General features: G+C 41.3%; 1 protein-coding gene across 1 annotated transcript in view; it reads left to right on the forward strand.

The window, feature by feature from the left end:
* The first annotated feature begins 1,214 nt into the window (after nt 1-1,214).
* TMEM30A (transmembrane protein 30A) overlaps nt 1,215-18,680 on the forward strand; it is a 34,681-nt gene continuing 17,215 nt past the window's right edge. Inside the window, exon 1 of the mRNA XM_047763749.1 lies at nt 1,215-1,577. Within this exon, the coding sequence (XP_047619705.1) occupies nt 1,341-1,577 (237 nt within the window). The 5' untranslated portion in view covers nt 1,215-1,340. The remainder of the gene's footprint in view (nt 1,578-18,680) is intronic.

Consider the following 18,680-nt stretch of genomic DNA (forward strand, 5'->3'; position numbering starts at 1 on the left):
GTTAGAGAATGACAAATACTGTATAACATCACTTATATGTGGAATCTAAAACATAAAACTAGTGCATATAACAAAAAAGCAGACTCGCAGATATAGAGAACTAGTAGTTATCAGTGGGTGAGGGACAAGGTAGCCGTAGGTGATTAAAAGGTACATACTATGTGTAAAATTAGCTACAGGACTATATTGCACAGCACAGGGAATATAGCTAACATTTTCTAAATATAAACATAACCTTTAAAAATTGTGATTCGCTATGTAGTATACCCGAAACATACAATGTTATACTCGGAACTATAGCGGGGGCAGGAGGGGGAAGAGAGCTCTTGGGAGTTCTCTGGTGGCTCAGATTAAGGATCCTGACTTGTCACTGCTGTGGGTTGGGTTTGATCCCTAGCCGAAAAACTTCCATCTGCCGCTAGAATGGCCAACCTCCCCCCGCCCCCCTCAAAAAAAACAAACAAAAACAACCTCTTAAATCAACGTGCAAAAGATAAGCGTGGACACAAAAAGGCTGGTACAAAGTAACCTGGCGACCATTAATAGTAAAGAAATAAGTGAGAACAGCTCAACTGAGGGCAAGCGAACAGGGTTAACCCAGTGACATGATTTATTCTTGAGGACTAAAGGTTAATCCATCATGCATCCCATTTAACACTTATTTGCACCTTGAGCGGGGGGTTATATTTTTAATTGGAGAAAGTCGCGGTTTTCCACCTCAAGCCAATACTGCCACTCGCACGAGGCTCAGGCTCCCTCGGTGGGGTCTTTTCAATGCCCCGACCCCCTATGGAGAAGGCTTCGAGGTCTGGCGCCCAAGCCCCTTCTTCTGGGCTGACCGGCTGGCCCGGCCCGGGGTCGGACCTGACCAAGGCGGCGGCCGTCATGACGTCCACCCTGCAGCAGAGATGCGCGAATAGAAGCTCTCGCGAGGCAGCGAGGACGCGCCCGTGGGGCAAGCGCCGAGGCCACCCGCTCCCTGCGCTCGCCCCAGCGCCGCGCATGCGCCAACGTAGTCTCACGCTCTGCGGTCGAGGCCCTCACTTTGTCGTCACAGGGCAGATGGTCCAGGTGCGTCGGCCTTTTCCCTCCCCCCTTCCATCCTCCTTCCCTTCCCCCTCCCCTTGTCCCTCAGTCTTCTTCCCCCGTCCTGTCTCCCTCCCGGCGGCGTACCCGGTCTACGCCCGCTTCCGGTCAGAGGCTGTCTGCGGAAGGGTGTCCCGCCTCTTCCGCCTTCGCAGCGGAGGTGGCGGCGGCGCCTGCGCGTCTCGGGTTGGGGTTGGCAGGCGGGTCCCCTGGGCGGTCCACCTGCGCGTCGCGGGGCCGCGCCCTGGGGGTCGATGGCGATGAACTATAACGCGAAGGACGAGGTGGACGGCGGGCCCCCGTGTGCCGCGGGGGGCACCGCTAAGAACCGGAGGCCGGATAACACGGCCTTCAAGCAGCAACGGCTGCCAGCCTGGCAGCCCATCCTTACGGCCGGCACGGTGCTGCCCACCTTTTTCATCATTGGCCTCATCTTCATCCCTATCGGCATCGGGATCTTTGTCACCTCCAACAACATCCGCGAGATCGAGGTGAGCGGGGGAGGGCGCGGCCAAAGGCAGGCGCCTCTCCCTCTCTGACCCGGGGCTCTCCCCCCGGGGCCGCCGCCTCCCCGGTTTTCTCGGTTCGCGCTTTTGCCCGCGCTTGCTCCACTGTTTACCCGGTTGGAGAGAGTGAGTGTGTACTTCAGGGTGTGGGTCCGGGGAAGAACGCCCCTTTCATGGGCGGTTGGTGTGGTTTTTACCTCCAGCCGAGACGAAAAAAAGAGAAGTTAGAGGGAGATAAAGCCCCAGGAGGATTGGCACGGTCAGAGTATCATTACCTGTGCGGGAATTATCCCTAGACGCAGAGCCTTTACTTAGCCCAGGACCTTGGCTTTTGCCGTGCGAAGGTCCAGGGTCAAAGAGTCATTGCCGAATTTATGTACAGAAGTCATGTTACCAGATCACGTGTTAGGGCCTATGGCCGAAGTGTGTACAGTACCTTTAATTTTGATCTAATAGGTGCTTTTAGTTGTAGGGCATGATACCGGTGAAAGGTAATCCGAAATTTCAGTTCCGATTTTGCTTTTAGGCTACGTTGATTAATAACCTTGCCTTACATTCGCCCTAGTTCCCCCACCCCCGCCCTTAGATTTTAAGCTTAAAAAAGAAAAAAAATATCAATGACCACATACAGAATAACTTGTGAGGTGTCGACTGAACATTTTACAGACATAAGACATGATAAACTTGGGGAAGCATCTTGTGTCAGAGAAAGTCATCTTCATCCCTTTGCAAGGAACATAGGTTGATACAGAATGTCAGTACTTTGGTGTCCGGCATTAAACATCTGCTCATTATCTTTTTTTGAATATCTGAGAGTATTTTTATCTGCTTGAAAGGGGAAGAACTGCTACAAAGATCTCTTGATTTCTTCTGTTCTATCAGATAATGTCTTTTACCCTCTAATTCATTAACTACTTTAAAATTTATGCATGCTATTTAATAGGGCATTCAGAGCAATTTTATTTCAGCTACAGGAATAGGCATACTTTCCAGTTTAATTTACAAGGTTACCTGTAAAAGCAAAATCATTATATTTTTTAAATTGTACAGTGCTCATTGCTGTGTTAATAGAAATAAGAATAGTATTTACAGGATAGTTTTTAAATCTTTTCCTAAAAAAATTCTTTCCGTTTAATAATTAGAGAAAGCATCACATTGTTTTTTTCAGCATATATTTTTGTTTTATCTTTTTTATTTCCTCAGTAGTCTTTCACATGTAGTACTTTCTGTTCTCCCAACCATGCAGGACCACACGTACCAGAATGTGAGCAGAGTGGTGTAATGCAAAGAGGGTGGGCTCTAGGCAGGAGTCAGGCAGAGATGGGTTTAAATTCTAGCTCAGCCACTTACTAGCTCAGTTTCTTGGAAAACCTGGTCTCTTTGAGCCTCAGTTTCCTCACCTGTAAAATAAGTAAATAATGCCTATCTTGTGAAATGTAAAAATTAGAAACAATACAGATAATATTCCTGGCACTAAGTTTGTACAGTAGTTATTTTTATTCAGGAAATGAGAAATGAAGTCAGAGGGGTTGATACTTATTAGTAAACTAGAAGAATATTGTAAAATTGAGACAGAAACCAGACCTAGTTGTCTTGATTTCCAGTCTTAGGTTTTCACACTATGCTAAGATTCTTATTGCAGTATTAGTAATTAAGTAGAAGAAAATAATTTAGCATTAGGGATTTCATCATCTTATTTAAACTTCCTAGGATATTGAGATGAAAGTGGCAGTAATTTGGAATTTTATATGACCATGCATATATGTAGCTTTTACTACATTATCAGAACTCAACTTCTGTCAGTAATTACTATACTATGACGATAAATGTTTACTTCCTTTAAAACTTTAGAACTTATTCTGAAATAAAATAAGGTTCTTCGCACTAAGTAGTGGTGAAATGGAAATTTCTTAAATAGTTCTCATGTGCTGATTTCAAGTTCCCTGAAGAGTCTTCTGCAGCTTGATCTAGTTAACAGGGCGCCTTCGATAGAGTTGAAGTCCCAGCCTAGTTTGTGATCTTAGGTATATTTTTAAGTCTCAGTTTTTGTTTTTCTTGAAGAGCCGGAAGATTCAGACTAGATGGTCTCTAAGATTCTGTTCAATCCTAACCGTCTATGACTTCCAACTTTAATGTTGTTTAAAGAAAAGGACTGCATATTAAGACTGCATCACCTTTGGAACCAGAGGAAATGAAAATTAGTGATTGAAAATTTTGTACCAGTACTGACATACATACTGTTGTGCAAGTAGAATAAATTTTTTAAGAAATGTGTTGATTATGTAGAGAGTTGGTAGTCTGAAGTTACTAGAAAAACCTAGGGAGCTTTCCCAAAACACACCACTTGTTTCTGACTGCTCTCCACCCTTTGTCAGCCACAGGTGTAGTTTAAAATATGTTGAGGGTTATTAAAAGTAAATGTGTAATGAGAAGTTCTTTGCAACATTCCCTTCCATTTTATAAGTTGCTCACACCTCTTTAGCTTATTTCCTTATTTTAGAAAATTTTAGGGATTTTCATTGCTGTATTACATTAAATTACGAGGCCAAAGGAGACTTTGTCAAATCAGAATGCTTTTGTGATATAGCTTAAAATGCTAAGATAAGAAATCCAGTCTTTGGGGGAAATGGAGACCCCATTCTTAAAAGGCGCACACACGGACTTTCACGTGCACTGGGTCCCAGGGCAGAGCGAGGTCTCCATAGGAATCTGGGTCAAACCTGACTGCAGTTCTTGGAGGACATCCTGGGAAAAAAGGGGTGAATGTGGCTTGTTGTGAGGGATGGACATTGAAAGCAAAGCTTTTGGGAATATTCAGCAGAGTGCCTTTCTCTAGAGGTGGCTATTTTGGGAAAATCTGGCCCCACCCGTCAGTCAGCATTGAGAAGCCCCAGGGCAAACAACAATCCTGGTGGGATCACAGCCCTGTCCCTCAGTAAACAGGCTACCTAAAGACCCCTCAGGCACACAGCTGCCTCTTATCCCATCCAGAGACTAAGCCCCACTCACCAGAGGGATTAGAATCAGCTCCACCTACCAGTGGGCAGGCATCAGCCCCTCCCATCAGGAAGCCTGCAGCAAGCCCCCCATACCGACTTCAGCCACAAGGGGGGCAGACACCAGAAGTAAGAGAGGCTACAACTCTATTATCTGTAAAAAGGTCACCACACCAAAAACCTATAAAAATGAAAAGACAAGAGAACTATAACTCAGATGAGGGAGAAAGGAAAAACCCCAGAAAATCAGCTAAGCGATGAGATTCTCAGCATCCAGGAAAAAGACTTTAGATTGTTGATGCTGAAGATGATGCAAGACATTGGAAATAAACTGGAGGCAAAGATGGATAACTTACAGGAAACACTGACCAAAGACATACAAGATATAAAAATTAAACCAGAAGAGATGCAAAATACAATAACTGAAATAAAAAATTCCCTAGAAGCAACCAAGAGCAGAATACAGGAGACAGAAGAATGAACAAGTGAGGTGGAGGACAGATTAGTGGAAATTATGGATGCAGAACAGAAAAGAGAAAAAAGATTGAAAACAAATGAAGAGAGTCTCAGAGAACTCTGGGACAATGTTAAACACACAAATATCTGTATTATAGGGGTGCCAGAAGGAGAAGAGAGAGAGAAGGGGTCAGAAAAAATATTCCAAGAGATAATAGCCAAAAACTTCCCTAACATGGGAAAGGAATCACTCAAATCCAGGAAGCACAACAACTACCATATAAAATAAACCCAAGGAGGAATACACCAAGACACATATTAATCAAACTGACCAAAATTAAAGACAGAGAAAATCTTGAAAGCAGCTAGGGAAAAGAAACAAGTAACATACAAGGGAACCCCAATAAGGTTATCGGCAGATTTTTCAGCAGAAGCTCTGCAGGCCAGAAGGGAGTGGCATGATATACTTAATGTGATGAAAGGAAAAAACCTCCAACCAAGATTACTCTACCCAGCAAGGCTCTCCTTCAGATTTGAAGGAGAAATCAAAACCTTCACAGATAAGCAAAAGTTGAGAGAATTCAGCAACATTAAACCAGCCTTACAACAAATACTAAAGGAACTTCTCTAGGCAGAACATAAAAGACAGCAACAGGAAACAATAATTCCACAAATAACAAGGCTCACCAGTAAAAGTATATATACAGTAAAGATATGAAATCATCCATGCACAATTATACAACCAAAATCAGAAATCAGAAGAGGTGGGTACAAATGCAGGACACTGGGGATGCACTTGCAATTAAGAGAACAACAACTTAAAACAATCTCATATACATATAGACTCTTATTTCAAAACTTCAGAATAACTGCAAACCAAAAATCTACAATTGATACACAAACAAGGAATCTCTGAGGAAGAAATATGTCTCCTAGTAAATAAGTGCATAATCTACCATGAAGGGGGTCATTTGACATCATTCTTGGAATGCTGAAGTCTTCTTACATCTGATTCTGATTTCCTCTCTATCAAAGAAGTTATGATAATTATAATTAAATAATGCAACTGTACAATTAAATAATACAGTTCTACAATTGTATTATTAATAACCATTTCTCTCAATGGTACAATGTAAGGTCTATAATGTCTTGTTTATCACATCACCTAGAATGGTGTAATGCCTATACTGAAGAATCAATAAGATGTAACAAATTGTGAGGACATATTTATATAGTTACACTGTTTTTTTAACCAATTTATGCATTTTATATTTTACTTATTTTCAGAGGGTATATTATTTTTGCTATTCTTACCAGTTAAGTTATTCTTTTTATTATGCTATATAAAATATTTAATGGTATATAAGGCTTTCTTCTTTATAAATTCTAATTGCATAATATACACAATTTTAATATAATGCTAATTTTTAAAGAAAAATTGAAATGTAATAGATAATACTAAATAGTGAAGATGAAAGCCATACAAACTGGGATAAAGTATAGAATAAATTTCCTATTTGTCTCAGCATATTTTCCATTCCACTTCTCCAGAGGGAGTCACTTAATCTGTTTCTTAAGATCTATGATATAATAATCTGTGTGAATGTAATTGTGTTTATGTATTTTATTCTGTTAAAAAAAAAATTCCCCCCCAAAAAAAGAAATCCAGTCTTTTTAGGTATAAAAATCAGTGGGTCTTCATTCTTTTCCCAGAAATTTTATATTAAAAAATTACTCCTCTCATAGAGTATGTTGGACTCTCCTGAAAAAGAGGTAAAAAAGATACTTAAAATTTGTAATGATTGTATTTGGCAGTGTATCTTCTCCTTGCATTGGGTTTATAGATTGGGTATAGATTTATTTAGTTGGTTTTTAGATTTTCCATAATCTAATAAAATGAAGTTACTAGAAAAGTAAAGTTGTTACTTTTATCATTCATAAAGAAATGTTAACACTAAAATTTAATATCTTCATTTATTATTAGCAGCGAGGAATGAATATTTTCTTTAATTTGGCAATTATAGGAGACAGACATATCTTCCTGCTACAAAGGCAACATCTTTCTAGTCTAGGGCCCTTGGTGGTAAAGCCAAGGTATTAATTGCATAGGGGTAACTTGAAAAAGATGGTGAGGTATTCTTAACTTTTACAGTTTCACACTCATTAGTGTAATAAATTAATGTTGAAAATTAATGGTTAGAGTCAGATGAGGACATTATTCAGAATGATATTCAGCATAACTTTTTTTGCTTCAAGTTAGTATGGTCGAAGTTTTCAACATACATATTCATTATATTTTAGTGGATTAAGCACCCTAACCCCCACGCACATATTTGACTGAGAAGCCACAAGTCTCTTCATCATACTGTTTTATTTATCATTCTTAATTATTTTATCCTGGTTATTGTCTGTTTAACTAGTTTCTGATAAAAATATATTTTTATCTTTTAATTTTACTTTTTTTTTGGTCTTTTTCCTAGGGCCGCACCTGTAGCATATAGAGGTTCCCAGGCTAGGGGTCTAATTGGAGTTGTAGCGCAAACCTAATCCAGGGCCACAGCAACGCCAGATCCAAGCTGCGTCTGCAGCCTGACACCACAGCTCACGGCAACGCCAGATCCTTAACCCACTGAGCAAGGCCAGGGATTGAACCCGCAACCTCATGGTTTCCAGTCTGATTCCTTAACCACTGAGCCATGACGGGGACTCCTGATTTTACCCTTGTGTAACCTGGATTCTAACATTCAAAGACTTAAAGAGGATCCTCTGTATTTAGTATTCCTTGTTTATACTTAGCTCATAGCTAAGAGTCCAAGGAAGAGTAAGCTGCTTTTGGTAGAAATGATTGTTAAAAATTAGGTCATTTATGTTAATAAGAAGTTTAATGATTTTAATATTCAAATGAATAGCAGTTGCTTAGAAGTCAACTCTTGAAAATTAAGAGCTTTATGCATTAGGTTTGCTTGTTTCTCATGTAACTTTAGTACTTAGGGCAAGGGTATGGCTAGCCATACCATCTTTGCAAAACCCAGAAACTGCGAATGGTTTTTACAGATGAAATTTGCGATTGAATTTGATGAGAGGCAACACCAACTTTGAACCTCAATAATGTGAAATGTGTCCCTCTGCCCAAATAGCTTTGTTCTTATTAGCAGACCTGTGTTACCAGACAGTTCTGCACAATTGTTACTATATTTTGAATTTCATCAATAAAAATTTGTGCAAATCTGTTTTCTTTCTGTTGTAGAAGAACCAACATAATATATTTGACCTTGCCTCTTGGTTTGCAAAGCCTAAAATATTTACTTTATGGCCCTTTACAGAAAAGAGTTTCCTGCTCTTGACTTAAAAGAGTTTTAAAGAAACATACCGGCAAATTCAGCATTTGTTACAATAGCAGTGTTTAGTTTATACATTCTAATCCTAATCTTTTCCAGGAAGGTATAGCGATCCCTGATAATTGCTTGGGTTCTGCCTTCTTTGTACAAATAGATACAGAATGCTGTATCTGAATTTACCATTAATTTTGCCTCAGGTAATGTTATTCTTCATTTCTTTGTCACAAAGTTCTTGCAGCTAAAGAAAAGTGCTTTTGAAATTTTTGCTTTCGTTACTTTTGGTCTTCACTAGAACCTCTAAAAAGGACAAAAATTCTTTTTTATTTTTCACTTTTTAAAATTTTTATCTTTTAAAAATAAATTTTTTAGTGTGGAATCATTAGTTCAAAAGAGTACTTAAGAATGCCTTTTTAAGTTTAATTAATACTTAAAATGATTTACCTTATTACTCAGCATTTTCTTAAGTGAAAGGTTTAGGTTTTATATTGATTTTCTTTAAGACAGATTTACATTCAAAAGTGGAAGTTCTCCAGTTCTTACACAAGTTAACAATGTCATGTCCTTCAAATTCCTCCTTTGCCATCACTTTAAATTCAGTCAGTTTCTTAGGAGTGGGAGGCCTTTTAGGATTACTAAGATGAATTGCCGGTTTGATTTAGGAGAATAGTTAGAATGGTAGCAAAACAAAGCTGAGAAATATAACTCTTAAACCCATCTAGTCATCTCCATCTGTTCTGTTTTGCCTCTGGCTCTTTGTGTTTTGGATTTAAGCTACTGGGCAGGTCTCCAGCTTATCATTGTGTTCTGCACTGTATCTTGTATGCTTTTGACATTTAATAAGCATTAATTTTTAAAAATAAGGGAACTATAGTTCCTCTCCCACCTGGTAGCCTCTTTCTTTCTGGGATAAATATTATCTATTTTCTTTAGTTTAAGCTTGTTTTTCTATCTTTATTGTGGTTATAATTGACAAAAATTATATATATTTATGGAGTTCGTTATGATGGCTTGATAAATGTATACATTTTGAAATGATCACCATAATAAAGCTAATTAACATGTCTGTCACTTCCCACAGTTACTTTTTTTTTTTTTTTTTTGGTGTGGTAAGAACACTTGAGATCTACTCTTATCAAAAGACAAGTGAGGAGTTCCCGTCGTGGCCCAGTGGTTAACGAATCTGACTAGGAACCATAAGATTGCAGGTTCGATCCCCGGCCTTGCTCAGTGGGTTAAAGATCCAGCGTTGCCATAAGTTGTGGTGTAGATTGCAGACGCAGCTCGGATCCCGTGTTGCTGTGGCTCTTGCGTAGGCTGGCAGCTACAGCTCTAATTGGACCCCTAGCCTGGGAATCTCCATATGCCACGGGAGCGGCCCTAGAAAAGGCAAAAAAAAAAAAAAAGACAAGTGATAACAAGTTTTGGTGAAGGTGTAGAGTACAGGAGACTCTTGTTGAGTGTAAATTGGTATAGCCATTAGGGACAAGAATATGGAGATTCCACAAAAAATTAAAATATGGAACCACCGTAAGTTCTAGCACTCACACTAGATATATGTTTAAAGGAAATGAAATCAGTATCTCGAAGTCATATCTGCATGTTCACAAACTTTGTTTTTCTACCCAAGGGGTTTTATTACAGTCTGGACATCAGGCCAAGCTGCCCTTGAATTTTAGCTGACAGAGGAGATAGTGGTTTTTTGGATGGTAAAAACTCTTAGACTAAGTTAAATATATCAAGAACTTTAATCAACATTGAACATTTTCTATATGCAAAGTGCTGCTTTGGGCAAAATGAGTGACAGAAAATGTTTCCAAACAGGACTTCTTCCCCCCACCCCGAAAGCAGAGAGCAATTCTTAAGGAACTTGAACCTGCAGTCTTTTGGGGTGGAGATGAAACATACACATAAAAGGAAAACTAAGCATTGCTAGATGAGTGGCACAGACAAGAATATGCCTTCGTGGTCCAAAGGGAAACAAGTTTCCCTCTGCCTTTAAAGCCGTGGAACGTCTTGTAATGGAAGTGGGCTTTGGGCTGTAACTTGAAAGATAAATAGCACTTCTAAAGAGGAGGTCGGCCTCTTAAGAAAGGAGATTAATACGAGCAAAGTTGTAGTGGCAGGAAATCAAAAGGTGTACAGAGAAAATAGGAGTAAAGGTAAATAATAAATAAGCTGGTGCCTGGTTGTGGGTAGACTGGGTATTTGATAAGTGTATTAAACTGGGGAAGTGATGTGATTAGCAGAGTACATATCAGTTAGGTTTGGGTTCAGCAATGAGTAAGATTCTCATTCTCATGTAAAATCCTTTAGAAACATAGTCATTGGCTAGTATGGAGGTTCTGTTTCACTGAGTCCTCACCCTGGGTACTTTTCTGTGCAGCCATTCTTAGGAATTAGCTCCCTCCAGGCTCCCATACCAGATGGAGGCCAGAGTTCTGTTGTTACATCCTTTTCCAGGAAGTAGAGTGGGAGAAGGGGTGAAGAATAAGGAGACACAGACCTTTTAAAGAAGGTTCCTGGAAGCTGTACCATACCACCTCCACTTAGTAACAAGGCTATGCTGGCTGTAAGAAAGGCTGGGGAACGTGGTCTTCATTCTGACAAGAAGGTTCTCGGTCAGTAAGAGAGAGTTTTATGCTGTGGAAGAAAGGTAGCCAGAAATTGGAGGGGCGGGGGCTTGATAGTTAGCAGTCTCTGCAAACACAGCACTGTAACTAGGAAGATTTATCTGGCTGTGGTGTGTTATTTTGACTGGTTGGGAACTAAATCACCTAAAGAGTTGGCAGTTTAGACATTAAATGATGATTGCAGTTTTATATTGATTATACTATTGGCTTGAACTTGATTTCATAGTTAAAAAGCATGTGCTGTTTTATATGTGGAAAGCAAATCAGATGTATGGCTTTGTTAAATTTTCTAAAAACAAGTTATAGAAGGGATATTGAATACTATCACCTTTCTCTTATTCAGCCTCTCTTTTACGTGTCTCTGTTCACTTGATCTTAGCCAAAAGGCTGAGAAGCGATTGTCTCTGTTCACTATTATAAATGTTCCAGTTTCTCTTAAAAAATGAAAGTGTCCTGTCTTGATTCTGTTTAATAACGAACTACTTATAAGGACTAACATTATCAGAGTATTTACTAAGAATTTTAAATACTTGTATCATTTGATACAGCAGTATTTACAAAGGTGATGTTATTATTCTATTTCTTCTTTTTTAGAGGGGGACACTGAATCTGAGATTAAGTCACTAGTCATACAGTTGGGATTAAAATTTTAGGCCTCTGATCTCTGTTTTGTTTCTTCTTGGTGTCAGTTTGTTTTCTCTTTTTCCACACAATCTCTTTGGAAGGAAGGGTCTACCTTTCCTTTCAATTTTCATTCTCAACTCCCATTAAACTCAATCTGGATCTGAAGGTGACAGGTGCAGTGAAGGTGAATAAAGGATGGAAGGGGTATAGGAAGGGTTGAAGGATGGTTTCCAGTTTTCATAGTCATGGAAGGCCTCATCAAGATGGCATTTGAGTAAGGATCTAAGAGGTGAGGGAGTGAACCATGTTGATATCTGATTGAAGAATGTTCCAGGAAGAAGAAATAAGAGCAAAGGTCCTGAGGAGTGTGCTTCATAGGATGTTTGAGGAATATCAGAGAGGCCATTGTGGCTGGAGTGGAGCGAGAGATGGGGAGAATCCAGAAGAGGAGGTTGGGCTGGTAAAGTAGGGAGATGCATGTCACATAGGCCAGTCGTCCCTGCACATGTGGAGGGTTGGCTTTAGGACCCCGAGATAGCAAATCCCATGAGAGACAGTGGTTTAACCTGTGCCTATCCTCCCATCTCTAGATGACTTGTGATAACTAGTACAGTGCGTATGTTATGTAAAATAGTTGCTGGCTGTGCAGCAAATTCAAGCTTTGCTTTTTGACTTTCTGGAGTGTTTTGTTTTTTTTTTTTCTCTCTCTTTAGGGCCACACCTGTGCCATATGGATTTTCCCAGGCTAGGGGTCCAATCAGAGCTACAGCTGCCTGCCTGTGCCACAGCCACAGCAATAATGCAGGATCTGAGCCATGTCTGCGATCTACACCACAGCTCATGGCAATGCCAGATCCTCAACCCATTGAGCAAGGCCAGGCATTGAACCAGCAACCTCATGGCTCCTAGTGGGATTCCTTTCCACTGCACCATGGAACTCCGTTTTTTGGAATTTTTTTAAATTGAGTACAGTAGATCCTTGAATAACTCAGTGATTATTTCACGCCTCCCGCCCCGGTCAAATATGCACACAACCTTACAGTTGACCCTCGGGATCTGTGGTTGTGTGGTCACAGATTCAGCCAACCTTGGACCTTAGAGTACTCTAGTACATATTTATTTTTAAAAAATCCTTATAAGTGGACCCTTGCAGTTCACACCTGCGTTGTTCAAGGGTCAGCTATATGTTTGATCTGTAGTTGGCCAAGTTTGAGGATGCACACTGTGCAGATATGAAGGGCCAGCTGTATAAAGATTTTGGCTTGTCCATTCAGTGAAATGGGAAGCCACTATAAAGTTTTTCCCAGGAGTTCCCGTCGTGGCGCAGTGGTTAACGAATCCGACTAGGAACCATGAGGTTTCGGGTTCGATCCCTGCCCTTGCTCAGTGGGTTGACGATCCGGCATTGCCGTGAGCTGTGGTGTAGGTTGCAGACGCGGCTCGGATCCCGCATTGCTGTGGCTCTGGCGTAGGCCAGTGGCTACAGCTCCGATTCGACCCCTAGCCTGGGAACCTCCTTATGCCGCGGGAGCGGCCCAAGAAATAGCAACAACAACAACAACAAAAGACAAAAGACAAAAAAAAAAAAGTTTTTCCCAGATGGGCGAGATCATCTTACTTAAGGTTTGAGGGACTCATTGTAGCCCTTTCGTGAATACCTGGAAGGTACCTGGAGACTAAGAGTAGATTCAGGGCTACTGTAGTGATTGAAGCAGGAGGTGATGGTGTGCCCTGTGGAATGGCTGCTATGAAGAGCAGTTAGATTTAGGCCATATCATCAAAGTAGAGCTCCTAGAAATTTCTTATGTAGTGGGTGTGTAGGTGGGAGAGAAATTTAGAATCAAAGATAACTTTAAGATGTGTAGGCCTGTATTGGAAGGATGGAATTGCAGTTTTGTAACCAAGCAAGGGTTTGTGTGCCAGGTTGCAGAAAGCCAAACTCCGGCAGCCTGTGTCTGCAGTGAAATTAGGGTTTCTTTAGAGGGCACCACACAAGGGAGTGGGAGACAAGCCTCAGATCCACTCCAGTATGGTCTTTGAGTTGGGGAAGAACAAAGAAACTGGGATTCATCACTACCCTGTGACATTTCTTCATCCTGGTTTTGGGAATCAGGATGTCTTTGGTTTACAGTTATCTGGCCAGGTGGCCCATGGCTTGGTGGTCTGTAGTCTTATCTGGCCCTGAAGAAACAACCTGAGTCTCTATGTTAATGAGGAACCTGAAGCAGCAGTGTTAGTACATCAGTGATGTTATCCACAAGGCGATCTTAGTCATCTGACTCTGGGTGATTAGTGTTCAGTTAGCACAGGCTTGAGGTCAGAGGGGACAAGAAAGGGAATAAAGTTTTAGATAGGTTAATGATAACTCAGTAAGCGAACATGGTTTTAGAGGAAGCCGCATCAGTTTATCAAGATGGGGAAGACTGTAGAAAAGGTTTGATGTTATAGTGGGGGTTGGGGGGTGAGAAGCTGAATAAGGCATTCTGTTTTTGACTTGTTACAATGAGATGCTTTTTAAACATCCAAGTTGGAAATGATGAGTGGACAGTTGAATATATGAGCCTAGAGTTTAGATAGAAGGCTGAGATTGGGGTTACACATTGTGGCAATTATCAGCATGGATCAGAGAATAAGATGCAGTGAGGTCACAAAAGTGACCTAGGTCAAAGAAAAGTGAGGACAGTCAGAGCCAGCCTTGAGTCATTCCGGTGTTTACAGAGGTTGGGGAGGTGAGGAGGAACTAGCAAAGGAGACTAAGAGGAGAAAAGTGTGTGTGGCATCCTGGAAGCCAGGTCCAAGGAATAGCACGGAATAACCCTGCCCTGGGCTGCTGCTACCCAGTTCAAAGGCGTGGAGGACCAAGCGATGACCTTCGAGGTCAGTGATGGCCCCACCGTCTACATGGGCTTTCAAGCCAGAAACCTAAACTTATTTGTACAGCATCCTATCTTGAGGCACTAAGTTCTATAAATTTTGCTTTCTGTATATATTTTTTTAATCTTCTTACCATTTCCATTGCCCTTTTCTTAGTTTATCTGCTTAACATTTCTCATCTGGCTTAATTGCAATATTCTTCTATTTTTGTTTTCCTTCTAGTCTGGCATTTTCTTCAGCCCTTCCACAAGTTACTGCCAGAGTGGTCTTTGTAAATAGCTAGTCTGAACATTTCGTCCTCTTGCGAAAAATTTCTCCTCTGACTCGCTCCAACACTCGGGTCAACTTTCACACCCCTTAACGTAGAATGTAATTTTCCACATGACAGGCTGCTTGCTGTTTTTCCAAGTCATTTCCCACCACTCCCTTGCCCTTTGCTCTGGCCATAGGAACTACTGTACTTTATGGGGTGTGGCATGCTGCTGAGTCTGTATGAAATGTCCTTCCTTCCTTGTTCTGCTGTGGTTTTCAAATTTCATTTCTTTCAACATGAGGGAAAGTCTTTTCTTATTCCTCCCCTTTCCTACCTGATATACATGGATGCTTCTTTCCCGTTCCATAAGGACTAGCTTATGGCCTGCCATAATATTTCAAACTAGGAATGTAAAATGGGTCTGGAAGTGGAAATAAGACCAGTGACGATTCAGAGTAGTGAAATGTATGACACATGGTATGAGGCACGTGAGGTTATTGTCAGAAAGTGGCACTGGTTACCAAGGCAAAAGCCACTAATATTTGAATATCACATATATGACTGTACAAAGCAATGTAGAAGAGATCATGTATTTCCTCAAAATAAAATCCCTGCTTTACTCATAGTAATTGCTTATCTGTTCCTTTGATCTACCCTATTACATAGATGGGAGCCTAGTTAGCAAAGCCCTTTTCATCAGTTCTGGCCTAGGCAGTTTTTGTAACTTGATACTTTAGGAAGACTTGGAAGGGGTTAAGTAAAATGTTCTTTTGGAGTTTACTTTTTTGTTTGTAGAAGTATGTTAAATGCCAGATCCAAAAACTTTGGTATGAAAGTTTATATCGTAAAATTCTGTTTTGGAGTTCCCATCGTGGTTCAGTGGTTAACGAATCTGACTAGGAACCATGGGGTTGCCGGTTCGATCCCTGGCCTTGCTCTGTGGGTTACGGATCCGGCGTTGCCATGAGCTGTGGTGTAGGTTGCAGACACGGCTGGGATCCTGCTTTGCTGTGGCTGTGGTGTAGGCCAGTGGCTACAGCTCCGATTCGACCCCTAGCCTGGGAACCTCCATATGCCGTGGGAGCAGCCCTAGAAAAGGCAAAAAGACCAAAAAAAAAAAAAAATTCTGTTCCAAACTCTAAAAGTTAAAACATCAGCATATTCATGAATGGAACCAATTTTCTTTTCAACATATAATGTCTTTTACGTTGACATATATGTTGTATGTTGCTTGTTATTCAAGATTGTGGGAAACAGCTGAGCTGTCTAATGGAAAGAACAGCAACTTTGGAGCTAGACAGATAAGATTCTGTCACCGTTATGGACCAATCTGTGTCCCTGTGAAAGATATGTTGAAATCCTAACTCATAGTACCTGTGAATGTGACCATATTTGAGAAAGAGTCATAGCCAAAGCCAGCAAGACGAGGTTATTCAGATGGGCTTCTATTCAGTGTGACTGGCATCCATGTAAGAAGAGCCCAGCAGGGTGGGAAGAGGACTTGCAGACAGAGGCAAGGGGAGAGTTGTGTCACTGCAGGGGTAGAGGTGATATGATGCAGCTGCATACCAAAGAACACCAAGGAATGCTGGCCACCGCCAGAAGCCAGCAGGGGGCTAGGACAGATTCTCCCCAGAGTGCTAGGGGGATGAAAGCCTTGCTGACACCTCAAATTCAGACCTCTAGCTTTCCTCTTGTTCAGAGATGCCCAGTTTGTGGTAACTTGTTTCTCCAGCCTTAGGAAACAAGTATAGTCACATACTAGCTGATTGGTTTCAGGCAGTTTACTCTTTGTAAAAGAGTAAGTTCTGGAATGAAGTAGACATTTGGAAAATAATAACTAGCTTTTCTGTTGCTCTCCTTTCTTCAAAGATGGTTTATGTCTATTCATTCATTCATCATTTCCATGTCTGAGATTGAGACTTACTAATTGAATTACAAGTAAATACCTTTTTTTCTGGTTCCCACTCAGATTCTTTAACTTACAGAAACAGGTTTCATGTGATTGGTAGAACTTTATTAGGATATAAAGGATTAAACCTGTTCTGTAGCTCTCAGATTAGAAGAAAGCTTTTAAAATTCCTGCTGTGGTGCAATGGGATTGGCAGGCATCTTGGGAGCACTGGGACGCAGGTTCAATCCCTGGCTTGGTGCAGTGGGTTAAGGATCTGGTGTTGCCGCAGCTGTGGCTTAGGTCGCAACTGCCGATTGGATCTTGATCCCTGGCCCAGGAACTCCTTATGCCGAGGGGAGGCCAAAAAAGAAAGAAAAAAAAAACCCTAAACTTTTTATTTTTTTTTAAACTAATCTTCAAAAATAGTGACTGAATTTTTAAAAAATCAACTCAGCTGTTTTAAGAGGCTCAAAATAATTTAAGTATGTGTTGACTGAGGAAAAACACACAATCTAAAAGTTGTGAGTTAAGTTTTAAGGATCTTACTGAGGACTATAGCCCAGGAGACAGCTCTGAGGAACTGCTCCCAAGAAGTAAGAGAGGGGCCAAAGGTTTTTGTGCTTTTCTTTGTATGGGAAGATGCAAGAGTTTGAGCTCATTGAAATTTTTCCTTAGATGTAGCATCTTAACTGGCCAGTACCTGAAGCACTGATGCTTCTTGCTTGTATCCATCCTGAATTCTCTCAGGGCACGTTGCTGGTAGGCAGCCGCATGGCTAAGGGCTTGATCCTTGTAGAACTGGGGTGGGGGGCAGTGTTCCCTGTTCACATAGAGATGTTTCTTTCTTTCCTCCCCACCTTTATCTGATGAGCAGTTCTTAAGGACATTTTTCTTTATTGATCTATTGCCTATTTAATACAAAGGAAGCATTCTAAATACTTGTAAAACCTTCAGTACTCCACAATGTCCTGCTGCCTTACTGCACCCCTTTTGCTTCTCCTCTCATTCTCACTGTCCACACCCACCTTCTTTCCTGCGAGGGCCTGGGTTGTACAACTTGCCTCATCTGCAGTCATAGCCATCTCTGTGGAAAACTCAGTGTGGCCCCTCATTTCTGAGGCTTGATTAAGCAGCAGTGTATCTTGTGTTATTTCCTCTGAGGCAAGAATGCGGACCACTGCTCAGCCTTTACAGAATTCTCTTTTTGCTGAAGATTGCTCGGTGACAGAGGAAAGAAGCTTGCTGCTCTGGTACCACAAGTGGCACCAGTCTGACTCATAAAGTCAAGTATCTGCTCTCAGTGCCAAGAGCGAGGCTGATGTCTTGACCTTCCCGTCCCCTAGCTCTGTCTCTTGCCTGGTGGTGTCTGAACAAGTTACTTCCTTGGTACTGCTGGTGTTGTTCCACCTCAGGTATGCAGTAGTGTTGGAGCTAGCTGCTGGCTCCTGAAGGTCTCGGTACTGCCACCTCCAGGAACTCTGGATAGTGCTAGCAGGGCCTTCTCTGTAGCTCTTTCCACACTTTGTCACCTGGGCCACAAAGCTACACCGCTCTAGCTTACAGTGACTCAGAGTCACAAAAGCTACCCCTCTAAGCTTCAACTCTGCAACCCAATTCCACTTATCTGTTTTCTCAGACCTAAATTTTCCTTATTACTGATTACCAGCTATTTTATAAACGTATACTGTAAAAATGAGGTACCTTAACTGGAGAACTCCTGATTGATTCTCAGCTCTTTAACAGAACTTGAAGTCCTAAACTTCTATATCTTGTTTTTTTTGCATGTGCTAAGCCCTCAATTAGAGATGGTCCCTTTGGGGACCATCTCCCTGTAGATAACATCCACTCTTCAGCCCTTATGGAGAAATCTGCTAACTGCTGGGTTAGGGATGTGTTTCCATAGTATCTGGACTTACTCTACCACAACCCATTCCATTCCAGTGGGGGTCTCCTGTATCAGACAGTGAGTTCTGTGAGGTTGGGTGTTGGGGCCGAGCCTGTCTTGCCTTGAGTATGCAGGCGC

The sequence above is a fragment of the Phacochoerus africanus genome, chromosome 2 (genome assembly GCF_016906955.1).
Source record: "Phacochoerus africanus isolate WHEZ1 chromosome 2, ROS_Pafr_v1, whole genome shotgun sequence".
Classification (NCBI taxonomy): Eukaryota; Metazoa; Chordata; class Mammalia; order Artiodactyla; family Suidae; genus Phacochoerus; species Phacochoerus africanus.